The following is a 27,479-nucleotide window of genomic DNA, read 5'->3' as shown; positions in this document are numbered from 1 at the left end:
GGAGCCTTACAGGGGGAGTGATCAATGACAGGGGGGTGATCAATGACAGGGGGGTGATCAATGACAGGGGGGTGATCACCCATATAGACTCCCTGATCACCCCCCTGTCACTGATCACCACCCTGGTAAGGCTCCATTCAGACGTCCGTATGATTTTTACGGATCCATGGATACATGGATCGGATCCGCAAAACACATGCGGACGTCTGAATGGAGCCTTACAGGGGGGTTATCAATGACAGGGGGTGATCAGGGTGATCACCCCCCTGTCACTGATCACCCCCCCTGTAAGGCTCCATTCAGACGTCCGTATGATTTTTACGGATCCATGGATACATGGATCGGATCCGCAAAACACATGCGGACGTCTGAATGGAGCCTTACAGGGGGGGTGATCAATGACAGAGGGGTGATCACCCATATAGACTCCCTGATCACCCCCCTGTAAGGCTCCATTCAGACGTCCGTATGATTTTTTACGGATCCACGGATACATGGATCGGATCCGCAAAACACATGCGGACGTCTGAATGGAGCCTTACAGGGGGGGTGATCAATGACAGAGGGGTGATCACCCATATAGACTCCCTGATCACCCCCCTGTAAGGCTCCATTCAGACGTCCGTATGATTTTTTACGGATCCACGGATACATGGATCGGATCCGCAAAACACATGCGGACGTCTGAATGGAGCCTTACAGGGGGGGGGTGATCAATGACAGAGGGGTGATCACCCATATAGACTCCCTGATCACCCCCCTGTAAGGCTCCATTCAGACGTCCGTATGTGTTTTGCGGATCCGATCCATGTATCAGTGGATCCGTAAAAATCATGCGGATGTCTGAATGGAGCCTTACAGGGGGGTGATCAATGACAGAGGGGTGATCAATGACAGGGAAGTGATCAGGAAGTCTATATGCGTGATCACCCCCTTGTCATTGATCACCCCCCTGTAAGGCTCCATTCAGAGGTCCGCATGTGTTTTGCGGATCCGATCCATGTATCAGTGGATTCGTAAAAATCATGCGGATGTCTGAATGGAGCCTTACAGAGGTGTGATCAATGACAGAGGGGTGATCAATGACAGGGAAGTGATCAGGAAGTCTATATGCGTGATCACCCACTTGTCATTGATCACCCCCCTGTAAGGCTCCATTCAGACGTCCGTATGCGTTTTGCGGATCCGATCCATGTATCAGTGGATCCGTAAAAATCATGCGGATGTCTGAATGGAGCCTTACAGGGGGGTGATCAATGACAGAGGGGTGATCAATGACAGGGAAGTGATCAGGAAGTCTATATGCGTGATCACCCCCTTGTCATTGATCACCCCCTGTAAGGCTCCATTCAGAGGTCCGCATGTGTTTTGCGGATCCGATCCATGTATCAGTGGATCCGTAAAAATCATGCGGATGTCTGAATGGAGCCTTACAGGGGGGTGATCAATGACAGAGGGGTGATCAATGACAGGGAAGTGATCAGGAAGTCTATATGCGTGATCACCCACTTGTCATTGATCACCCCCCTGTAAGGCTCCATTCGGACGTCCGAATGCGTTTTGCGGATCCGATCCATGTATCCGTGGATCCGTAAAAATCATACGGACGTCTGAACGGAGTCTGACAGGGGGGTGATCAATGACAGGGGGGTGATCAATGACAGGGGGGTGATCAGGGAGTTTATATGGGGTGATCATGGGTGATCAGGGGTTTATAAGAGGTTAATAAGTGACGGGGGGGGGGGGGTGTAGTGTAGTGTGGTGTTTGGTGCGACTGTACTGAGCTACCTGAGTCCTCTGGTGGTCGATCATAACAAAAGGGACCACCAGAGGACCAGGTAGCAGGTATATTAGACGCTGTTATCAAAACAGCGTCTAATATACCTGTTAGGGGTTAAAAAAATCAGATCTCCAGCCTGCCAGCGAGCGATCGCCGCTGGCATGCTGGAGATCCACTCGCTTACCTTCCGTTCCTGTGAGCGCGCGCGCCTGTGTGCGCGCGTTCACAGGAAATCCCGGCCCTCGCGAGATGACGCATATATGTGTGACTCTGCGCAGGGCTGCCACCTCCGGACCGCACATCTGCGTTAGGCGGTCCGGAGGTGGTTAAATACATCCCTAAAAGGGTATATCAGAATCAAGGTGCTGATAGGGTCATTCTCAATAACTTCACACACACGCTACTGTGCATATCCCAGTCTAATTCTGTCCGTAAAACGTATACCTGTCACCCAGCGCCTAAATACTAGGCCTCAAATTTATATCCTGCTAAATCTGTCGTTACTGCTGTACTGTTGTGGCTGGGCAAGTTATTTAGTGTCCGTCAAAGCACATTTTTTGTTCTGGGTTGAAATACAATGCCCAATTTAGCAATTTCCTAATTTAGTGGTTTCTGCTATATCAGAGCTATTTAAAATCTATCCCTAAAAGGGTATATAATATTCAAGGTGCACATAGGGTCATTCAGAATAACTTCACACACACGCTACTGTGCATTTCCAAGTCTAATTCTGTCAGTAAACCTATACCTGTCACCCAGCGCCTAAGTACAAGGCCTCAAATTTATATCCTGCTAAATCTGTCGTTACTGCTGTACTGTTGTGGCTGGGCAAGTTATTTAGTGTCCGTCAAAGCACATTTTTTGTTCTGGGTTGAAATACAATTCCCAATTTAGCAATTTCCTAATTTAGTGGTTTCTGCTGTATCAGGCCTACTTTAAATACATCCCTAAAAGGGTATATCAGAATCAAGGTGCTGATAGGGTCATTCTCAATAACTTCACACACACGCTACTGTGCATATCCCAGTCTAATTCTGTCCGTAAAACGTATACCTGTCAGCCAGCGCCTAAATACTAGGCCTCAAATTTATATCCAGCTAAATCTGTGGTTACTGCTGTGCCTGTATTAGTGTAATACGGTACCTAAATAGATAGCCAGATAGTGATAGGTGTCTGTAAAAAAAAAGTCCTGAATTTGAATTCAATACATTGGGCCAAATAAAATTTTTGTTGTTGTGGTGAACGATAACAATGAGGAAAACATCTAGTAAAGGACGCGGACGCGGACATGGTCGTGGTGGTGTTAGTGGACCCTCTGGTGCTGGCAGAGAACGAGGCCGTTCTGCCACAGCCACACGTCCTAGTGTACCAACTACCTCAGGTCCCAGTAGCCGCCATAATTTACAGCGATATTTGGTGGGGCCCAATGCCGTTCTAAGGATGGTAAGGCCTGAGCAGGTACAGGCATTAGTCAATTGGGTGTCCGACAGTGGATCCAGCACGTTCACATTATCTCCCACCCAGTCTTCTGCAGAAAGCGCACAGATGGCACCTGAAAACCAAGCCCATCAGTCTGTCACATCACCCCCATGCATACCAGGGAAACTGTCTGAGCCTCAAGTTATGCAGCAGTCTCTTATGCTGTTTGAAGACTCCGCTGGCAGGGTTTCCCAAGGGCATCCACCCAGCCCTTCCCCATCGGTGGAAGACATAGAATGCACTGACGCACAACCACTTATGTTTCCTGATGATGAGGACATGGGAATACCACCTCAGCATGTCTCTGATGATGACGAAACACAGGTGCCAACTGCTGCGTCTTTCTGCAGTGTGCAGACTGAACAGGAGGTCAGGGATCAAGACTGGGTGGAAGACGATGCAGGGGACGATGAGGTCCTAGACCCCACATGGAATGAAGGTCGTGCCACTGACTTTCACAGTTCGGAGGAAGAGGCAGTGGTGAGACCGAGCCAACAGCGTAGCAAAAGAGGGAGCAGTGGGCAAAAGCAAAACACACGCCGCCAAGAGACTCCGCCTGCCACTGACCGCCGCCATCTGGGACCGAGCACCCCAAAGGCAGCTTCAAGGAGTTCCCTGGCATGGCACTTCTTCAAACAATGTGCTGACGGCAAGACCCAAGTGGTTTGCACGCTGTGCCATCAGAGCCTGAAGCGAGGCATTAACGTTCTGAACCTGAGCACAACCTGCATGACCAGGCACCTGCATGCAAAGCATGAACTGCAGTGGAGTAAACACCTTAAAACCAAGGTAGTCACTCAGGCTCCCCCTGCTACCTCTTCTGCTGCTGCCGCCTTGGCCTCTTCTGCTGCTGCCGCCTCGGCCTCTTCTGCTGCTGCCGCCTCGGCCTCTTCCTCCGGCAGCGTTTAGCTCTCCATCTCACAAACATTTGAGAGAAAGCGTAAATTCCCACCTAGCCACCCTCGATCCCTGGCCCTGAATGCCAGCATTTCTAAACTACTGGCCTATGAAATGCTGTCATTTAGGCTGGTGGACACAGACAGCTTCAAACAGCTCATGTCGCTTGCTGTCCCACAGTATGTTGTTCCCAGCCGGCACTACTTCTCCAAGAGAGCCGTGCCTTCCCTGCACAACCAAGTATCCGATAAAATCAAGTGTGCACTGCGCAACGCCATCTGTGGCAAGGTCCACCTAACCACAGATACGTGGACCAGTAAGCATGGCCAGGGACGCTATATCTCCCTAACTGCACACTGGGTAAATGTAGTGGCGGCTGGGCCCCAGGCGGAGAGCTGTTTGGCGCACGTCCTTCCGCCGCCAAGGATCACAGGGCAACATTCTTTGCCTCCTGTTGCCACCTCCTCCTACTCGGCTTCCTCCTCCTCTTCTTCCACCTGCTCATCCAGTCAGCCACACACCTTCACCACCAACTTCAGCACAGCCCGGGGTAAACGTCAGCAGGCCATTCTGAAACTCATATGTTTGGGGGACAGGCCCCACACCGCACAGGAGTTGTGGTGGGGTATAGAACAACAGACTGACGAGTGGTTGCTGCCGGTGAGCCTCAAGCCCGGCCTGGTGGTGTGCGATAATGGGCGAAATCTCGTTGCAGCTCTGGGACTAGCCGGTTTGACGCACATCCCTTGCTTGGCGCATGTGCTGAATTTGGTGGTGCAGAAGTTCATTCACAACTACCCCGACATGTCAGAGCTGCTGCATAAAGTGCGGGCCGTCTGTTCGCGCTTCCGGCGTTCACATCCTGCTGCTGCTCGCCTGTCTGCGCTACAGCGTAACTTCGGCCTTCCTGCTCACCGTCTCATATGCGACGTGCCCACCAGGTGGAACTCCACCTTGCACATGCTGGACAGACTGTGCGAGCAGCAGCAGGCCATAGTGGAGTTTCAGCTGCAGCACGCACGGGTCAGTCGCACTACAGAACAGCACCACTTCACCACCAATGACTGGGCCTCCATGCGAGACCTGTGTGCCCTGTTGCGCTGTTTCGAGTACTCCACCAACATGGCCAGTGGCGATGACGCCGTTATCAGCGTTACAATACCACTTCTATGTCTCCTTGAGAAAACACTTAGGGCGATGATGGAAGAGGAGGTGGCCCAGGAGGAGGAGGAGGAGGAGGAAGAGGGGTCATTTTTAGCACTTTCAGGCCAGTCTCTTCGAAGTGACTCAGAGGGAGGTTTTTTGCAACAGCAGATGCCAGGTACAAATGTGGCCAGCCAGGGCTCACTACTGGAGGACGAGGAAGAGGAGGAGGTGGAGGAGGATGAGGATGAAGCATGGTCACAGCGGGGTTTCACCCAACGCAGCTCGGGCCCATCACTGGTGCGTGGCTTGGGTGAAAGGCAGGATGATGACGATACGCCTCCCACAGAGGACAGCTTGTCCTTACCCCTGGGCAGCCTGGCACACATGAGCGACTACATGCTGCAGTGCCTGCGCAACGACAGCAGAGTTGCCCACATTTTAACGTGTGCAGACTACTGGGTTGCCACCCTGCTGGATCCACGCTACAAAGACATTGTGCCCACCTTACTTCCTGCACTGGAGCGTGATAGGAAGATGCGCAAATACAAGCGCACGTTGGTAGACGCGCTACTGAGAGCATTCCCAAATGTCACAGGGGAACAAGTGGAAGCCCAAGGCCAAGGCAGAGGAGGAGCAAGAGGTCGCCAAGGCAGCTGTGTCACGGCCAGCTCCTATGAGGGCAGGGTTAGCATGGCAGAGATGTGGAAAAGTTTTGACAACACGCCACAGCTAACTGCACCACCACCTGATACGCAACGTGTTAGCAGGAGGCAACATTTCACTAACATGGTGGAACAGTACATGTGCACACCCCTCCACGTACTGACTGATGGTTCAGCCCCATTCAACTTCTGGGTCTCCAAATTGTCCACGTGGCCAGAGCTAGCCTTTCATGCCTTGGAGGTGCTGGCCTGCCCGGCGACCAGCGTTTTGTCTGAACGTGTATTCAGCACGGCAGGGGGCGTCATTACAGACAAACGCAGCCGCCTGTCTACAGCCAATGTGGACAAGCTGACGTTCATAAAAATGAACCAGGCATGGATCCCACAGGATCTGTCCATCCCTTGTGCAGATTAGACATTAACTACCTCCCCTTAACCATATATTATTGTACTCCAGGGCACTTCCTCATTCAATCCTATTTTTATTTTCATTTTACCATTATATTGCAAGGCTACCCAAAGTTGAATGAACCTCTCCTCTGTCTGGGTGCCGGGGCCTAAATATATGCCAATGGACTGTTCCAATGTTGGGTGACGTGAAGCCTGATTCTCTGCTATGACATGCAGACTAATTCTCTGCTGACATGAAGCCAGATTCTCTGTTACGGGACCTCTCTCCTCTGCCTGGGTGCTGGGCCTAAATATCTGACAATGGACTGTTGCAGTGGTGGCTGACGTGAAGTCTGATTCTCTGCTATGACATGCAGACTAATTCTCTGCTGACATGAAGCCAGAGTCTTTGTTACGGGACCTCTCTCCTCTGCCTGGGTGCTAGGCCTAAATATATGACAATGGACTGTTGCAGTGGTGGCTGACGTGAAGCCTGATTCTCTGCTATGACATGCAGACTAATTCTCTGCTGACATGAAGACAGATTCTCTGTTACGGGACCTCTCTCCTCTGCCTGGGTGCTGGGCCTAAATATATGCCAATGGACTGTTGCAGTGGTAGCTGACGTGAAGCCTGATTCTCTGCTATGACATGCAGACTGATTCTCTGCTGACATGAAGCCAGATCCTCTGTTACGGGACCTCTCTCCTCTGCCTGGGTGCTGGGCCTAAATATATGCCAATGGACTGTTGCAGTGGTGGCTGATGTGAAGCCTGATTCTCTGCTATGACATGCAGACTGATTCTCTGCTGACATGAAGCCAGATCCTCTGTTACGGGACCTCTCTCCTCTGCCTGGGTGCTGGGCCTAAATATATGACAATGGACTGTTCCAATGTTGGGTGACGTGAAGCCTGATTCTCTGCTATGACATGCAGACTGATTCTCTGCTGACATGAAGACAGATTCTCTGTTACGGGACCTCTCTCCTCTGCCTGGGTGCTGGGCCTAAATATCTGACAATGGACTGTTGCAGTGGTGGCTGACGTGAAGCCTGATTCTCTGCTATGAAATGCAAACTAATTCTCTGCTGACATGAAGCCAGAGTCTCTGTTACGGGACCTCTCTCCTCTGCCTGGGTGCTGGGCCTAAATATCTGACAATGGACTGTTGCAGTGGTGGCTGACGTGAAGCCTGTATCTCTGCTATGACATGCAGACTAATTCTCTGCTGACATGAAGCCAGATTCTCTGTTACGGGACCTCTCTCCTCTGCCTGGGTGCTGGGCCTAAATATATGCCAATGGACTGTTGCAGTGGTGGCTGACGTGAAGCCTGATTCTCTATGACATGCAGACTGATTCTCTGCTGACATGAAGCCAGATCCTCTGTTACAGGACCTCTCTCCTCTGCCTGGGTGCTGGGCCTAAATATGTGCCAATGGACTGTTGCAGTGGTGGCTGACGTGAAGCCTGATTCTCTGCTATGACATGCAGACTAATTCTCTGCTGACATGAAGACAGATTCTCTATTACGGGACCTCTCTCCTCTGCCTGGGTGCTGGGCCTAAATATCTGACAATGGACTGTTGCAGTGGTGGCTGACGTGAAGCCTGATTCTCTGCTATGACATGCAGACTAATTCTCTGCTGACATGAAGCCAGAGTCTCTGTTACGGGACCTCTCTCCTCTGCCTGGGTGCTGGGCCTAAATATATGCCAATGGACTGTTGCAGTGGTGGCTGACGTGAAGCCTGATTCTCTGCTATGACATGCAGACTGATTCTCTGCTGACATGAAGCCAGATCCTCTGTTACGGGACCTCTCTCCTCTGCCTGTGTGCTGGGCCTAAATATATGCCAATGGACTGTTGCAGTGGTGGCTGACGTGAAGCCTGATTCTCTGCTATGACATGCAGACTGATTCTCTGCTGACATGAAGCCAGATTCTCTGTTACGGGACCTCTCTCCTCTGCCTGGGTGCCGGGGCCTAAATATCTGAGAATGGACTGTTCCAGTGGTGGGTGACGTGAAGCCAGATTCTCTGCTATGGGACCTCTCTCCAATTGATATTGGTTAATTTTTATTTATTTATTTTATTTTTATTTTTATTCATTTCCCTATCCACATTTGTTTGCATGGGATTTACCTACATGTTGCTGCCTTTTGCAGCCCTCTAGCCAGTTCCTGGGCTGTTTTACAGCCTTTTTAGTGCCGAAAAGTTCGGGTCCCCATTGACTTCAATGGGGTTCGGGTTCGGGACGAAGTTCGGATCGGGTTCGGATCCCGAACCCGAACATTTCCGGGAAGTTCGGCCGAACTTCTCGAACCCGAACATCCAGGTGTCCGCTCAACTCTAATTGTAATGCATTGCAGAGGGGATCAGACCCCCAAAAGTTAAAGTCCCAAAATGGGATAGAAATAAAGTGTAAAAAAAATGTAAAAAAATGAGTTTTTAATAAAAAAAGAAAGTTTCAAATAAAAAACAAAGCAAAAAAAAAAAAAAACCTTTCCCCTGATATTATAATACAAAATAGGAAAAAAAAATAGAAAACACACATATTAGGTATCGACGTGTCCGTAACAAACGGCTCTATAAATATATCACATGATCCACCCCATCCAATAAACAACATAAAAAAAATAAAAATAAAAACTGTTTAAAGAAAAGGCATTTTTGTCAACTTACATCACAAAAAGTGCAACACCAAGCGATCAAAAAGGTGTATGCCCCAAAAAATGGTTCCAAGAAAACCATTACCTCCTCCCGCAAAAAATTAGTCCCTTACATAAGACAATCGCCCAAAAAAATAAAAACTATAGTTCTCAGAACATGGAGACACTAAAACATAAATTTTTGATTTCATAAATGCAATTATTGTGTTAAAGTTAACATGGGGTCACTTTTGGGAGTTTCTACTGTAAGGGTGCATCAGGGGGTCTTCATATGGTGTCTAAAAACCAGTCCAGCAAAATCTGCCTTCCAAATACCATACGGCGCTGTTTTCCTTCTGCGCCCTGCTGTCATCAGTTTACAACCACATGTGGGGTGTTTCTGTAAAGCTCAGAATCAGGGTAATAAATATTGAGTTTTTTTTGGCTGTTAACCCTCGATGTGTTAAAGAAAAAAAATTATTAAAATGGAAAATCTGCCAAAAAAGTGAAATTTAGAAAATTCCTCTCCATTGTCCTTTAATTTTTATGGAACACACAAAATGGTTAACAAAGTTGTAAAATCAGTTAACAAAGTTGTAAAATCAGTTTTGAGTAACTTGAGGGGTGTAGTTTCTACAATGGGGTCATTTATGGGGGGTTTCTACTATATAAGCCCCACAAAGTGACTTCAGACCTGAACTGCTCCTTAAATATTGGGTTAATATTGGGGAATTGCTTCTAAAATTCTAAGCCTTCTAACGTCCCCCAAAAATAAAATGACATTTACAAAATGATTCAAACATAAAGTAGACATATGGGGAACACTCTACATGCATCATTGTCCCCAATCTCTTCCCTTTCCTGCTCCAATAAGGCTGTAAATCACTACAATGACACTCTAAGAAGCACCCTGGACAAAGTAGTGTGCCCTACCCTCAGAACCTTCAAACACAGACCAAAGCAACCCTGGCTTACACCGCAAACTGGCTTACAGCAGCTGCTCCAGGAGTGCTGAAAGCCTATGGAGGAAAACCCACACCCGAGAATTTCCTCCATTACAAATTCATGCTATGGACCTATAACTCTGCCCTCAACCTCGCTAAACAGACTTACTTCACCACTCTAATCTCCTCACTGTCCAACAACCCCCCCAAAAAAACTCTTTTACACTTTCCAATCCCTCCTCAGTCCTAAAGTTCAGGCACCCACCACAGACCTCTCTGCTGAAGACTTAGCCGCCTACTACAGAGAAAATAGAACATATCCATCATGAAATCAGCTCCCAGCCACTAAGTGCTATTCACCCCCCCCCCCCCCCACGCATCTCCTCTGGCTCACTGTCCACATTTAATCACGGAAAAAAGTCTCCAATTGCGCCTCTGATCCCATTCCCTCACACCTACTTCAGTCTCTCTCTCCGGCTGTCACCACTCGCCTAACAAAAATCTTCAACCTCTACTTCTCTTCTGGTATCTTCCCCTCTTTCACACAATCTATCATTACTTCATTAATAAAAAAAAAACATCTTTTGACCCATCCTGCACAACCAACTACAGACCAGTCTCCAATCTTATGCACTAAATAAATGTCTTGGAAATAGCTCACCGACCCCACAACCACAGGAGGTGCACAATCTGATGATTTACCCTTCAAATTGGAATAACTGTTAATATGAGATTGGCACACTCATACATGCGGAGCCCCACAGAGTTTAAACAATTTATTATAACTGTACTTGGTTAAAATATAATAAAATACCTAAAATGTATAAGAAAAAAACTAAACAGTAGATTCAGCTATTTCTATATTGCTCTAGTATACTTATTGGAGATTCTGGTAGTATCCGAAATAAGTACAAATGCCCTGGATATAACTTGGTTACATATATATCTCTTGTGGACCTATTGGTTCTATATCTGGATAATATAATCACATATCAGGCTTGATAGTAACCATCTTCTGAGTTAATCACCAACGTACATATGTAACCATTCTTATTTGCGTAGTCCATACACTTCCCAAATAGTCTGTAATCAGTTTCTCATGAGAATCCTCTCATGGGCTTTCATTTGAATTTTCGAGAGTGTCCAAAGATTCTCTTTCGAAAATGTCCGAAAAAGGATTTTATCCGAAAGATTTTTCTATCCAGACTTTCATTTACATTGGCATTCGAAAAAATGACATCACAGAATCATGCAAAAGATCACATGCGAAGATTCTCTATAAACAGAAACTATGCTGGTGTTTTTCACAAGATGTACGTTAGAGTTATAGTCAATACCAATAACCCACAGTTGTGGGCTTACCTTTCCTTTTTATTCAGCTGTTTCTTTTCGAGTGGTGGGTTCCGATGGCAGGACGGCGTCCCGGTCTTTGCTGTGTCGGTTTTTCAGTACTCTACTGGGAACACATCCCATGTGAAATATAATCACTTCCAGCTAATTAAAGGTAGGTGTATGCAGAAAGCCTCTTTCTTGAATCCTCAATATTCTTTGTTGTTAACAGTGCACTGTTTGATCGGGGTTCAAGTCTTTCAGGGGTGAAACTTACGCCAGACGCGTTTCGGGGATAACTCTCCCCTTCCTCAGTGGCATCCCCCCCTGCAAGTAAATGTTGGATTTTTATATCCTTCAATAATCTTGTGAAAAAAAGGATCATGGGAAAAGAAGGATGGTATCATAGAAAAACCAGTGTCATGGAAGAGAAGGAATATGGAATCCTTCAATGTGGATCCTTCACATACATGGTTATTTTCTCAATGTTGAAAGTATTTCTTCTTACTCTAACTGTCTATAATTGTTTCAAAGTTCATAGACAATATAATTTTGTCAATTTTCTAATATTTTCATACATGCAAATTTTTGGTGCGTTTTTTTCTTGTGATGCGTTTTTTTCTCTATTGATGCGTTTTTTTGATATTTGTTGTATTTGTTCATACTGAATCAGCTGTATATCATATATTTTTTTTTTAAATCATTGCTAAATCCAGTTATAAGGCAATTTCTAGTCTGTCCTTCAAAATCACTAACTTCAAAGTTGAATTTCAAAGTTGAATCAAGTGGTGGTATGTCAGACATACTCAGGGAAGGATCAGGGGACATACACCCATGATCCAGGGGGGATCACAGTGTTGATAAACAGCCAGACTGTGATTCCCCGAGGACACACGGGCGCACGGCCCTATATCTATAAAAATCCCAAAATTTCCAGCTCTGAGTTTAGCCCCATTGGCATCATGCTCCCAAAATCATAAATACGACTAGATTCAGCTCTTGACATTTTTTCTATATGGTTTCCCCCCTCCAGTGCGTGTCTATCTTCTCCAGCGCCATAAATGGCAGGCCTGTGCAGCTTTTGTTATGCATCTCTTTGAAATGTTTGGATAGTGGGTTGTTTTCACATCCTTTTGTGATATTATTGAGATGTATTGATATCCTAACTTTGAGCTGTCTTTTAGTTCGGCCAATGTACTGTTTGGGACAAGGGCACTGGATTAGATAGACCACACTGGAGGAGTTACATGTCAGGGATTGTTTTACAGTCATCGAGAAGGCGTTCTGGGTTGAGGAAATTTCTGTTGTTTTTTTGGGAAATTTTGTTTTACTACATCCTATGCACATTCCGCATCTGAAGAAACCATTAGGGTTCAGCCAACCTGATGTGTTGGTTTTTTTCTTTTATTAAGGGAGCTATCTGTATACCCAGATTTGGAGGTTTGGTATAAGTAATGAGTGGTTGGGCCGGTAATATACACTCACCTAAAGAATTATTAGGAACACCATACTAATACAGTGTTGGACCCCCTTTTGCCTTCAGAACTGCCTTAATTCTACGTGGCATTGATTCAACAAGGTGCTGATAGCATTCTTTAGAAATGTTGGCCCATATTGATAGGATAGCATCTTGGAGTTGATGGAGATTTGAGGGATGCACATCCAGGGCACAAAGCTCCCGTTCCACCACATCCCAAAGATGCTCTATTGGGTTGAGATCTGGTGACTGTGGGGGGCATTTTAGTACAGTGAACTCATTGTCATGTTCAAGAAACCAATTTGAAATGATTCGAGCTTTGTGACATGGTGCATTATCCTGCTGGAAGTAGCCATCAGAGGATGGATATATGATCTCATTCTGTTTACGCCAAATTCGGACTCTACCATTTGAATGTCTCAACAGAAATCGAGACTCATCAGACCAGGCAACATTTTTCCAGTCTTCAACAGTCCAATTTTGGTGAGCACGTGCAAATTGTAGCCTCTTTTTCCTATTTGTAGTGGAGATGAGTGGTACCCGGTGGGGTCTTCTGCTGTTGTAGCCCATCCGCCTCAAGGTTGTGCGTGTTGTGGCTTCACAAATGCTTTGCTGCATACCTCGGTTGTAACGAGTGGTTATTTCAGTCAACGTTGCTCTTCTATCAGCTTGAATCAGTCGGCCCATTCTCCTCTGACCTCTAGCATCCACAAGGCATTTTTGCCCACAGGACTGCAGGATACTGGATGTTTTTCCCTTTTCACACCATTCTTTGTAAACCCTAGAAATGGTTGTGCGTGAAAATCCCAGTAACTGAGCAGATTGTGAAATACTCAGACCGGCCCGTCTGGCACCAACAACCATGCCATGCTCAAAATTGCTTAAATCACCTTTCTTTACCATTCTGACATTCAGTTTGGAGTTCAGGAGATTGTCTTGACCAGGACCACACCCCTAAATGCATTGAAGCAACTGCCATGTGATTGGTTGACTAGATAATTGCATTAATGAGAAATAGAACAGGTGTTCCTAATAATTCTTTAGGTGAGTGTAGGGCCAATTGTTTTATCATATAATACATGATGCCAGTGTCGTTTAATCAACTGTGATATTTGTCTTGATTGAGCATTATAGGGCAGGATTATTCTGAACTCAGATTTTTTGTCAAAGTCCTGTGGGGGTTTGGTTCCAAAAACGGATTTTCTGTCCAGCTGTCTCACTTTTCCCAATGCTTCCTCAAGTATTTTTACAGGATAATTATTTTCTCTAAACTGCAAACTCATTTTAGTAGCTTCCTCCTCAAAATTTTCATTTTCGGTACAGTTGCGCCTAATACTGCGGAACTGTCCGAGGGGGACATTTATGAGCCATTGTGGCAAGTGGCAGCTAGAGAAAAGAATAAATCAGTTTGTGGATGTTGGTTTGTGATAGGTGTTACACAGGTATTTGTTTTATTTTTTTATTATTCGTATATCTAGGAAGTCTACCTTCTCTCTATTAGTGCCTGCCGTAAAACACAAGTAATATAGATTTTTATTGAGATCCTGTATAAATTGTTGCAGTCCATTCTCACCATCTCTCCAAATGAAAATAACATTGTCGATGTAGCGCCGCCATAGGACCAGGTCACCCCCAAGCTTGAGATCTATGACCTCACATTCCCATTGGGCCAAAAATAAATTGGCATAGCTGGGGGCGAACCTGGTACCCATGGCGGTGCCCCTCAGCTGTAAATAATAATCATCATTGAAGAAAAAAAATAATTGTGGTGAAGAATGTGATCCACACCCTCTAATATGAAATTTATTTGTTCCTGCTGCAAAATACCACTGGAATTGAGTTGTTCTTTTAGGGCTAAAATTCCCTGTGTATGGTCTATTATTGTATAGAGGGACTGTACGTCCAGTGTGTTGATAATCCACTCTGGTTGGACGTCCAGTCCCTCTATATACCCCAATAATTTGGGTTGTGTCCTTTATGTAGGACTTGGTAGTTTTTACCAATGGTTGCAGAAGGATATCGATATATTGTGATAGGTTCGATGTTAAGGAGCCTATCCCCGAAATAATCGGGCATCCTGGAGGGTTTACTATATCCTTATGGATCTTCGGCAGGCAATGGAAGATCAGAAGTCTGCCCCATGTTCCTGTGATGTAATTATATTCTTGTTCAGTCAAAATATTTTGCTGAAGACCTTTATCACAATAATTTGCTAAAGCCAACTTAAATTCACTTGTCGGATCATTTTTTATTTTATTATATGTGGATTGGTCAGACAGCTTTGACAGACACTCCTCATTATATTGGTCTCTTCCCCAGATGACAATGGCGCCCCCTTATCGGCCGGGCGGATTACAATATTTTGTTCTTCCTGCAATTCTCTTATGGCGTTAATCTCTGCGCTAGTTAGATTATTTCTATCAAATCTTTTTGGTTTAATCTTATTTAGACCTATTTCTATGTTTTTTTGAAAGGCGGATATTTCTGGACTAATTTCCGCCCTCGAAAATTTCTTAGATTTATTTTTCAAGTTAGTACGTGTGAAGGGATCCATAAGGATATAGTAAACCCAACAGGACGCCCGATTATATCGGGGATAGGCTCCTTAACATCGAAGCTATAACAATATATCGATATCCTGCTGCAACCATTGGTAAAAACTACCAAGTCCTACATAAAGGACACAACCCAAATTATTGGTGTATTAGAGGGACTGGACGTCCAACCAGAGTGGATTATCAACACACTGGACGTACAGTCCCTCTATACAATAATAGACCATACACAGGGAATTTTAGCCCTAAAAGAACAAATCAATTCCAGTGGTATTTTGCAGCAGGAACAAATACATTTTATATTAGAGGGTGTGGATCACATTCTTCACCACAATTATTTTTTCTTCAATGATGATTATTATTTACAGCTAAGGGGCACCGCCATGGGTACCAGGTTCGCCCCCAGCTATGCCAATTTATTTTTGGCCCAATGGGAACGTGAGGTCATAGATCCCAAGCTTGAGGGCGACCTGGTCCTATGGCAGCGCTACATCGACGATGTTATTTTCATTTGGAGAGATGGTGAGAATGGATTGCAACAATTTATACAGGATTAGAGTTGAGCGAACACCTGGATGTTTGGGTTCGAGAAGTTCGGCCGAACTTCCCGGAAATGTTCGGGTTCGGGATCCAAACCCGACCCGAACTTCGTCCCGAACCCGAACCCCATTGAAGTCAATGGGGACCCAAACTTTTCGGCAGTAAAAAGGCTGTAAAACAGCCCAGGAAAGGGCTAGAGGGCTGCAAAAGGCAGCAACATGTAGTTAAATCCCCTGCAAACAAATGTGGATAGGGAAATGAATAAAAATAAAAATAAAATAAATAAAAATTAACCAATATCAATTAGAGAGAGGTCCCATAGCAGACAATCAGGCTTCATGTCACCCACCACTGGAACAGGCCACTGTCAGATATTTAGACCCCGGCACCTAGACAGAGGAGAGAGGTCCCATTGCAGAGAATCAGGCTTCATGTCAAAACAGAGAATCAGGCTTCACGTCACCCACCACTGGAACAGGCCATTGTCAGATATTATGGCCCTGGCATCCAGACAGAGGAGAGAGGTCCCATAGCAGAGAATCAGGCTTCATGTCATAGCAGAGAATCAGGCTTCATGTCATAACAGAGAAAAAGGCTTCACGTCACCCACCACTGGAACAGGCCATTGTCAGATATTTTGGCCCTGGCACCCATACAGAGGAGAGAGGTTCCATTGCAGAGAATTAGGCTTCATGTCACCCAACACTTGAACAGGCCACTATCAGATATTTTTAGGCCCCGGCACCCAGACAGAGGAGAGAGGTCCCAAAGCAGAGATTCAGGCTTCGTGTCATAGCAGAGATTCAGGCTTCATGTCATAGCAGAGCATCAGGCTTCACGTCACCCACCACTGGAACAGGCCATTGTCAGATATTTTGGCCCTGGCACCCAGACAGAGGAGAGAGGTCCCATTGCAGAGAATCAGGCTTCGTGTCATAGCAGAGAATCAGGATTCACGTCACCCAAAACTGGAACAGGTCATAGTCAGATATTTTGGCTCTGGCACCCAGACAGAGGAGAGAGGTCCCATAGCAGAGAATCAGGCTTCATGTCATAGCAGAGAATCAGGCTTCACGTCAACCACCACTGGAACAGGCCATTGTCAGATATTTAGGCCCCGGCACCCAGACAGAGGAGAGAGGTCCCATTGGAGAGAATCAGGCTTCGTGTCATAGCAGAGAATCAGGATTCATGTCATAGCAGAGAATCAGGCTTCATGTCATAGCAGATAATCAGGCTTCACGTCACCCACCACTGGAACAGGCCATTGTCAGATATTTTTAGGCCCCGGCACCCAGACAGAGGAGAGAGGTCCCACAGCAGAGATTCAGGCTTCATGTCATAGCAGAGAATCAGGCTTCACGTCACCCAAAACTGGAACAGTCCATTGTCAGATATTTAGGCCCCGGCACCCAGACAGAGGAGAGAGGTCCCATAGCAGAGATTCAGGCTTCATGTCAGCAGAGAATCAGGCTTCATGTCATAGCAGAGAATCAGGCTTCACGTCAACCACCACTGGAACAGGCCATTGTCAGATATTTTGGCCCTGGCACCCAAACAGAAGAGAGGTCCCATAGCAGAGATTCAGGCTTCATGTCATAGCAGAGAATCAGGCTTCACGTCACCCAAAACTGGAACAGTTCATTGTCAGATATTAAGGCCCCGGCACCCAGACAGAGGAGAGAGGTCCCATAGCAGAGTTTCAGGCTTCATGTCAGCAGAGAATCAGGCTTCATGTCACCCAAAACTGGAACAGTCCATTGTCAGATATTTAGGCCCCGGCACCCAGACAGAGGAGAGGTTCATTCAACTTTGGGTTGCCCCGCAATATAATGGTAAAATGAAAATAAAAATAGGATTGAATGAGGAACTGCCCTGGAGTACAATAATATATGGTTAAGGGGAGGTAGTTATAAATGTCTAATCTGCACAAGTGATGGACAGGTCCTGTGGGATCCATGCCTGGTTCATTTTTATGAACGTCAGCTTGTCCACATTGGCTGTAGACAGGCGGCTGCGTTTGTCTGTAATTACGCCCCCTGCCGTGCTGAATACACGTTCAGACAAAACGCTGGCCGCCATGCAGGCCTGCACCTCCAAGTTGAATGAGGCCGAACCATCAGTCAGTATGTGGAGGGGTGTGCACACGTACTGTTCCACCATGTTAGTGAAATGTTGCCTCCTGCTAACACGTTCCATATCAGGTGGTGGTGCAGTTAGCAGTGGCGTGTTTACAAAACTTTTCCACATCTCTGCCATGCTAACCCTGCCCTCAGAGGAGCTGGCCGTGACATAGCTGCGTTGGCGACCTCTTGCTCCTCCTTTGCCATCGCCTTGGGCTTCCACTTGTTCCCCTGTGACATTTGGGAATGCTCTCAGTAGCGCGTCTACCAACGTGCGCTTGTACTCGCGCATCTTCCTATCACTCTCCAGTGCAGGAAATAAGGTGGGCACATTGTCTTTGTACCGTGGATCCAGCAGGGTGGCAACCCAGTAGTCTGCACACATTAAAATGTGGGCAACTCTGCTGTCGTTGCGCAGGCACTGCAGCATGTAGTCGCTCATGTGTGCCAGGCTGCCCAGAGGTAAGGACAAGCTGTCCTCTGTGGGAGGCGTATCGTTATCATCCTGTGTTTCCCCCCAGCCACGCAACAGTGATGGGCCCGAGCTGCGTTGGGTGCCACCCCGCTGTGAACATGCTTCACCCTCATCCTCCTCCGCCTCCTCCTCATCCTCGTCCTCCTCTTCCTCCAGTAGTGGGCCCTGTCTGGCCACATTTGTACCTGGCCTCTGCTGTTACAAAAAACCTCCCTCTGAGTCACTTCGAAGAGACTGGCCTGAAAGTGTTAAAAATAACCCCTCTTCCTCCTCTTCCTCCTCTTCCTCCTCCTCCTCCTCCTGGGCCACCTCCTCTTCCATCATCGCCCTAAGTGTTTTTTTAAGGAGACATAGAAGTGGTATTGTAACGCTAATAACGGCATCATCGCCACTGGCCATGTTGGTGGAGTACTCGAAACAGCGCAACAGGGCACACAGGTCTCGCATGGAGGCCCAGTCATTGGTGGTGAAGTGGTGCTGTTCCGCAGTGCGACTGACCCGTGCGTGCTGCAGCTGAAACTCCACTATGGCCTGCTGCTGCTCGCACAGTCTGTCCAGCATGTGCAAGGTGGTGTTCCACCTGGTGGGCACATCGCATATGAGGCGGTGAGCGGGAAGGCCGAAGTTACGCTGTAGTGCAGACAGGCGAGCAGCAGCAGGATGTGAACGCCGGAAGCGCGAACAGACGGCCCGCACTTTATGCAGCAGCTCTGACATGTCGGGGTAGTTGTGAATGAACTTCTGCACCACCAAATTCAGCACATGCGCCAGGCAAGGGATGTGCGTCAAACCGGCTAGTCCCAGAGCTGCAACGAGATTTCGCCCATTATCGCACACCACCAGGCCGGGCTTGAGGCTCACCGGCAGCACCCACTCGTCGGTCTGTTGTTTTATACCCCGCCACAACTCCTGTGCGGTGTGGGGCCTGTCCCCCAAACATATGAGTTTCAGAATGGCCTGCTGATGTTTACCCTGGGCTGTGCTGAAGATGGTGGTGAAGGTGTGTGGCTGACTGGATGAGTAGGTGGAAGAAGTGGAGGAGGAAGCCTAGTAGGAGGCAACAGGAGGCAAAGAATGTTGCCCTGCGATCCTTGGCGGCGGAAGGACGTGCGCCAAACAGCTCTCCGCCTGGGGCCCAGCCGCCACTACATTTACCCAGTGTGCAGTTAGGGAGATATAGCGTCCCTGGCCGTGCTTACTGGTCCACGTATCTGTGGTTAGTTGGACCTTGCCACAGATGGCGTTGCGCAGTGCACACTTGATTTTATCGGATACTTGGTTGTGCAGGGAAGGCACGGCTCTCTTGAAAAAGTAGTGCCGGCTGGGAACAACATACTGTGGGACAGCAAGCGACATGAGCTGTTTGAAGCTGTCTGTGTCCACCAACCTAAATGACAGCAATTCATAGGCCAGTAGTTTAGAAATGCTGGCATTCAGGGCCAGGGATTGAGGGTGGCTAGGTGGGATTTTTCCCTTTCTCTCAAATTCTTGTGAGATGGACAGCGTAACGCTGGCGTGTGACATGGTTGAGATGCTTGGTGACGGAGGTGGTGGTGTTGGTGGTACATCCCCTGTTTGCTGGGCGGCAGGTGCCAACGTTCCTCCAGAGGCGGAGGAAGAGGCGGAGGCGGCTGCAGCAGAAGAGGCCGAGGCGGCAGCAGCAGAAGAGGTAGCAGGGGGAGCCTGAGTGACTTCCTTGTTTTTAAGGTGTTTACTCCACTGCAGTTCATGCTTTGCATGCAGGTGCCTGGTCATGCAGGTCTTGCTAAGGTTCAGAACGTTAATGCCTCGCTTCAGGCTCTGATGGCACAGCGTGCAAACCACTCGGGTCTTGTCGTCAGCACATTGTTTGAAGAAGTGCCATTCCAGGGAACTCCTTGAAGCTGCCTTTGGGGTGCTCGGTCCCAGATGGCGGCGGTCAGTAGCAGGCGGAGTCTCTTGGCGGTGGGTGTTCTGCTTTTGCCCACTGCTCCCTCTTTTGCTACGCTGTTGGCTCGGTCTCACCACTGCCTCTTCCTCCGAACTGTGAAAGTCAGTGGCACGACCTTCATTCCATGTGGGGTCTAGGACCTCATCATCCCCTGCATCGTCTTCCACCCAGTCTTGATCCCTGACCTCCTGTTCAGTCTGCACACTGCAGAAAGACGCAGCAGTTGGCACCTGTGTTTCGTCTTTATCAGAGACGTGCTGAGGTGGTATTCCCATGTCCTCATCATCAGGAAACATAAGTGGTTGTGCGTCAGTGAATTCTATGTCTTCCACCGCTGGGGAAGGGCTAGGTGGATGCCCTTGGGAAACTTTGCTATCAGAGTCTTCAAACAACATAAGAGACTGCTGCATAACTTGAGGCTCAGACAGTTTCCCTGGTATGCATGGGGGTGATGTGACAGACTGATGGGCTTGGTTTTCAGGCGCCATCTGTGCGCTTTCTGCAGAAGACTGGGTGGGAGATAATGTGAACGTGCTGGATCCACTGTCGGCCACCCAATTGACTAATGCCTGTACCTTCTCAGGCCTTACCATCCTTACAACGGCATTGGGCCCCACCAAATATCGCTGGCGGCTACTGGGACCTGAGGTAGTTGGTACACTAGGACGTGTGGCTGTGGCAGAACGGCCACGTCCTCTCCCAGCACCAGAGTGTCCACTAACACCACCACGACCATGTCCGCGTCCGCGTCCCTTACTAGATGTTTTCCTCATTGTTACCGTTCACCACAATAACAAAAATATAATTTGGCCCAATGTATTGAATTCAAATTCAGGCCTTTTTTTACAGACACCTAACACTATCTGGCTATCTATTTAGGTACCGTATTACACTAATTCAGGCACAGCAGTAATGACAGATTTAGCTGAATATAAATTTGAGGCTTATTATTTAGGCGCTGGGTGACAGGTATACGTTTACGGACAGAATTAGACTTGGAAATGCACAGTAGCGTGTGTGTGAAGTTATTGAGAATGACCCTATCAGCACCTTGAATCTAATATACCCTTTTATGGATAGTTTTAAAGTAGGCCTGATACAGCAGAAACCACTAATTTAGGAAATTGCTAAGTTGGGAATTGTATTTCAACCCAGAACAAAAATATATCCTTTGCTAGACAGCAGACAGTATTACAATTGGCTGGCCACAGCTGAAACACCAGATTTAGGGTTCTGCTATTTTGGCAATTGTATTTCACCCCTCAATAAAATAGCAAGCACAGTCAAGCCCCTGATGTAGGATATAGCAAAAAAATAACCACACTATTGATGGTTAAATGGACTTGATGGCAGCTTGCCCCTGATGTAGGATATAGCCAAAAAATAACCACACTATTGATGGTTAAATGGACTTGGTAGCAGCTTGCCCCTGATGTAGGATATAGCCAAAAAATAACCACACTATTGATTGTTAAATGGACTTGGTGGCAGCTTGCCCCTGATGTAGGATATAGCCAAAAAATAACCACACTATTGATGGTTAAATAGACTTGGTGGCAGCTTGCCCCTGATGTAGGATATAGCCAAAAAATAACCACACTATTGATGCTTAAATGGACTTGGTGGCAGCTTGTGCTGGCGCACCACAAGACACAAAATGGCCGCCGATCACCCCAGAAAAAAAGTGACTGAAAAACGCTCTGGGCAGCCTAAAACAGTGAGCAATTGAATAGCAGCAGTTCAATGATCCACAGCTGTAGATAGATCACTGACTTAAGTCTTTTGGAGGAGTTAATCACTGCCTAATCTTGCCTTAACAGTCGCAGCTGCAACCTCTCCCTACTCTGATCAGAGCAGAGTGACGTGCGGCGCTACGTGACTCCATCTTAAATAGAGGCTGGGTCACATGCTGCACTGGCCAATCACAGCCATGCCAATAGTAGGCATGGCTGTGACGGCCTCTTGGGGCAAGTAGTATGACGCTTGTTGATTGGCTGCTTTGCAGCCTTTCTAAAAGGGCCAAGAAAACGACGAACCCCGAACCCGTACCCGGACTTTTACGAAAATGTTCGGGTTCGGGTCCGTGTCACGGACACCCCAAAATTCAGTATGAACCCGAACTATACAGTTCGGGTTCGCTCATACCTAGTCCCGGGTTATAAGCGGTGACCCCAAGGTTCAGTGATGGGCCCTTTATTATTAAATTTATTTATTAATGATATCGAGGACGGGATTAATAGCACCATATCTATTTTTGCAGATGGCACTAAGCTGTGTAGTACTGTGCAGTCTATAGAAGATGTCCATGAACTACAAGCTGACTTGAACAATCCGAGTGATTGGGCATTAACTTGGCAAATGAGGTTCATTGTGAATAAATGTAAAGTTCTGCATCTTGGTAGTAATAATCTCTGTGCTTCATATGTCCTAGGGGATGTAACACTGGGAGAGTCACTTATAGAGAAGGATTTGGGTGTCCTTTTAGATTATAGATTGAATAACAGCATACAATGTCAGTCAGCTGCTTCTAAGGCCACCAGGATATTGCCATGCATTAAACAAGGTATGGACTTGCGGGGCAGGGATGTAATACTACCACTTTACAAAGCATTGGTGCGGCCTCATCTGGAATATGCAGTTCAGTTCTGGGCACTAGTCCACAGAAAGGAGTCACTGCAGCGGGAAAAAAGTACAGAGGAGAGCGACTAAACTGATAAGGGGCATGGAGGGTCTTCGTTATGAAGAAAGATTAAAATAATTACATTTATTTAATCTTGAGAAGAGACGTCTAAGGGGGGACATGATTAACCTACATAAAAATATAAATGGGCCATACAAAAAAAACTGTTCCATGTAAAATGCCCTCAAAAGACAAGGGGGCGCTGCCTCTGACTGAAGAAGAAAAAGTTCAGTCTCCAGAAGCATCAAAACTTGTTTACTGTAAGGACTGTGAATCTGTGGAATAGACTTCATCAGGACGTGGTCACAGCAGGAACAGTGGACAGTTTTAAAAAGGGTTTAGATGAATGAGTAATTTCCTTCCTTGGTTGAACTTAAGGGACTTATGTGTTTTTTCAACCATATTAGCTATGTAACTATGTACCCAATGAATGATTATTTCACAAATTTATTGGGTAATCGGCAGCACGTTTACGCCACACAATAATCACAAATGACCATTCCTATGAACTTTCATTATGGATTATCTGGCAGATTCTGAGTTTACCTATCATTCAGATTATGTTTTTCATCTTTTGATATTTTGGATAGAATTGTGCTGTGTCCACCCATTGGTGACGGTAACTAGTCATTATGTAGTAGGAGGCATTATTAAAATTTTCATATTTTTCTAATTTCTCTAGGTGTACATCACTTTCTGGTCAGACACACAAATGACCTGATTTGTATTATAAAGGAAGTAAATCCGGTTGTAGAGGACCTCCGATCCAATCATCTACTGGCTGAAAATCAGTATGCAGATTTACAAGCGATGACCACACCTGCAGAACAGATGAGACTTCTATGTGCTATTGTCCAGCATCAGTTAGATAAAGTGAAGGATCAATTCTACATTTCTCTCTGGAGATACAACTACACAGCCATCACTGACTTCGAAAAATCCAAACCATGGTCAAGCACTGTCTTCAGCAACGATCTACAGGACGGCACAGGATCTTCAGAATTATTCTATTCAGGTAACAGAAACCTTGTGGTGAAACTCTGAGTGGACTGTAATAACGTACAATTCATGTAGATGTAAATGATCATGAGTTCAAATTTTAGTTTTTTTTAGCAAATTGACAATATGAGGTTATTTATTTGGGGATCAATATACTGTAGCATAAAATAACACATGAGATCCTGTGGATAGCCCATAAATGTGTTGTTCTACAGTATGTATGGCTGCAACGATTACTCGATTAAATCGAGTAATTCGACACAAAAATATCCTCAATGCAAATTTTTTGCATCAAGGATTCGTTTGTGTCATGTAACCACGGAGCGGGAGTGAAGCACTTGCAAATAATCACCGCTCCGTGGTCACCCGCCTGCCGCACCGCACTGTACTGTACTGTATCCTGACACATCGTCAGGTCATAGTGCACGTAAGCGTTTACTATGACCTGACGCTGTGTGAACCGCAGAGAAGAAGACCGAGGAGTTGTGGAGCGGCGCCCCTACAGGAGAAGTAAGTTTTAAACTGGGACTAGCTAGGAGCAGAGATGGTGGCACTGGGGGAGCTGAGGACATGGTGGACTGCTGGCATGTGGGGGGGGGGGAGGGTGACAGCATAGAAAACTAATGGCACTGGGGGGGAGCTGATACAGAGCTTATGGCACTGGTGGGGCTGATGGTACTGGGGGCTGATGTCACAGAGCTGATGGCACTGGGGGAGCTGGCATAGAGCTGATGGCACTGGAGGAGGCTGATGGGACTAGGGGAGCTGGCACAGAGCTGATGGCACTGGGGGGCTGATGACACAGGGAGGTTGATGGCACAGAGCTGATGGCACTGGGAGGAGCTGATGTCACAGAGCTGACGGCACTGGGAGGAGCTGATGGCACAGAGCTGATGGCACAGAGCTAACGGCACTGGGGGGAGCTGATGGCACAGAGCTGACGGCACTTAGGGAGCTGATGGCACAGAGCTGACAGCACTGGGGGAGCTGATGGCACAGAGCTGATGGAACTGGAGGGGCTGGTGGCACTGGGGGGGCTGATGGCACTGGTGGGGGGTGATGGCACTGGGGGAGCTGGAAAAGAGCTGATGGCAATGGATGGGCTGATGGCACTGGGGGGCTGATGGCACTGGGGAGCTGATGGCACTGGAGGGGCTGATGGCACTGGGAGGCTGATGGCACAGAGCTGATGGCACTGGAGAAGCTGATGGCACAGAGCTGACGGCACTGGGGGAAGCTGATGGCACAGAGCTGACGACACTGGAGGGAGCTGATGGCACAGAGCTGATGGCACAAAGCTGACGGCACTGGGGGGAGCTGATGGCACAGAGCTGACGGCACTGGAGGGAGATGATGGCACTGAGCTGATGGCACAGTGCTGGCGCACTGGGGGAACTGATGGCACAGAACTGATGGCACTGGGGGAGCTGATGGCACAAAGCTGACGGCACTGGGGGAGATGATGGCACAGAGCTGATGGCACTGGGGGGTGCTGATGGCATAGAGCTAATGGCACTGGGGGGAGCTGATGGCACCGAGATGACGGCACTGGGGGGAGCTAATGGCACAGAGCTGACGGCACTGGGGGGAGCTGATGGCACAGAACTGAAGGCAGTAAGGGGACTGATGGCACAGAGCTGACGGCACTGGGGGGAGCTGATGGCACAGAGCTAAAGGCACTGGGGGAGCTGATGGCACAGAGCTGGTGGCACTTGGGGGGAGGGGGGCTGATGGCTAGTTCTATGTAATATCCAATGATCACCTTACTCAGGACAGCAAAGGATCTTCATAATTATTTCATTCAGGTAACAGAAACCTTGCAGTGAAACTTTGAGTGTACTGTAATAACGTAGGTAAATCATCATAATTTCAAATAGGGATGAGAGAACTCGAACTGTATAGTTCGGGTTCGTACCGAATTTTGGGGTGTCCGTGACACGGACCCGAACCCGGACATTTTCGTAAAAGTCCGGGTTCGGTGTTCGTCGCTTTCTTGGCGCTTTTGTGACGCTTTCTTGGCGCTTTTTGAAAGGCTGCAAAGCAGCCAATCAACAAGCGTCATACTACTTGCCCCAAGAGGCCGTCACAGCCATGCCTACTATTGGCATGGCTGTGATTGGCCAGAGCACCATGTGACCCAGCCTCTATTTGAGCTGGAGTCACACAGCGCAGCCCGTCACTCTGCTCTGATTAGCGTAGGGAGAGGTTGCGGCTGCGACAGTAGGGCGAGATTAGGCAGATTAACTCCTCCAAAGGACTTGATTAATCGATCGATCTGCAGCTGTGCATCATTGAGCTGCTGAAATTCAATTGCTCACTGTTTTTAGGCTGCCCAGACCGTTTGTCAGTCACTTTTTTCTGGGGTGATCGGCGGCCATTTTGTGTCTTGTGGTGCGCCAGCACAAGCTGCGACCAAGTGCATTTAACCCTCAATGGTGTGGTTGTTTTTTGGCTAAAGCCTACATCAGGGTGAAGCTGTCACACCAAGTGCATTTAACCAGCAATAGTCTGTTTATTTTTTGGCCATATACTACATCAGGGGCAAGCTGCGCCCATCACCAAGTGCATTTAACCCTCAGTAGTGTGGTTGGTCAAGCTGTCACACCAAGTGCATTTAACCAGCAATAGTCTGTTCATTTTTTGGCCATATACTACATCAGGGGCAAGCTGCGCCCGTCACCAAGTGCATTTAACCCTCAGTAGTGTGGTTGGTCAAGCTGTCACACCAAGTGCATTTAACCAGCAATAGTGTGGTTATTTTTTGGCCATATCCCAGTCTAATTCTGTCACTAAATCCATACCGGTCACCCAGCGCCTAAATACTAGGCCTCAAATTTATATCCCGCTAAATCTGTCGTTACCGCTGTACTGTTCTGGCTGGGCAAGTTATTTAGTGTCCGTCAAAGCACATTTTTTGTTCTGGGTTGAAATACAATTCCCAATTTAGCAATTTCATAATTTAGTGGTTTCTGCTGTATCAGAGCTATTTGAAATCTATCCCTAAAAGGGTATATAATATTCAAGGTGCACATAGGGTCATTCAGAATAACTTCACACACACGCTACTGTGCATTTCCAAGTCTAATTCTGTCAGTAAATCTATACCTGTCACCCAGTGCCTAAATACTAGGCCTCAAATTTATATTCAGCTGAATTTGAATACAATACATTGGGCCAAATAATATTTTTGTTGTTGTGGTGAACGATAACAATGAGGAAAACATCTAGTAAGGGACGCGGACGTGGACATGGTCGTGGTGGTGTTAGTTGACCCTCTGGTGCTGGGAGAGGACGTGGCCGTTCTGCCACATCCACACGTCCTAGTGTACCAACTACCTCAGGTCCCAGTAGCCGCCAGAATTTACAGCGATATATGGTGGGGCCCAATGCCGTTCTAAGGATGGTAAGGCCTGAGCAGGTACA

The 27,479-nt window shown here is 47.3% G+C and overlaps 1 protein-coding gene across 3 annotated transcripts in view; it reads left to right on the top strand.

Moving 5' to 3' along the window:
• The window catches only part of LOC122927080, a 216,483-nt gene that overhangs the window by 76,732 nt on the left and 112,272 nt on the right, over window positions 1-27,479 (top strand). For all 3 annotated transcript variants that reach the window (XM_044278654.1, XM_044278655.1, XM_044278653.1), the window contains exon 8: window positions 23,740-24,072. In XM_044278654.1, the coding sequence (XP_044134589.1) occupies window positions 23,740-24,072 (333 nt within the window). The remainder of the gene's footprint in view (window positions 1-23,739; window positions 24,073-27,479) is intronic.

The sequence above is a fragment of the Bufo gargarizans genome, chromosome 2, assembly GCF_014858855.1.
Source record: "Bufo gargarizans isolate SCDJY-AF-19 chromosome 2, ASM1485885v1, whole genome shotgun sequence".
Classification (NCBI taxonomy): domain Eukaryota; kingdom Metazoa; phylum Chordata; class Amphibia; order Anura; family Bufonidae; genus Bufo; species Bufo gargarizans.
The sequence above is the reverse complement of the archived record's forward strand: the minus strand, read 5'-3'. Positions and strand labels throughout refer to the sequence as shown.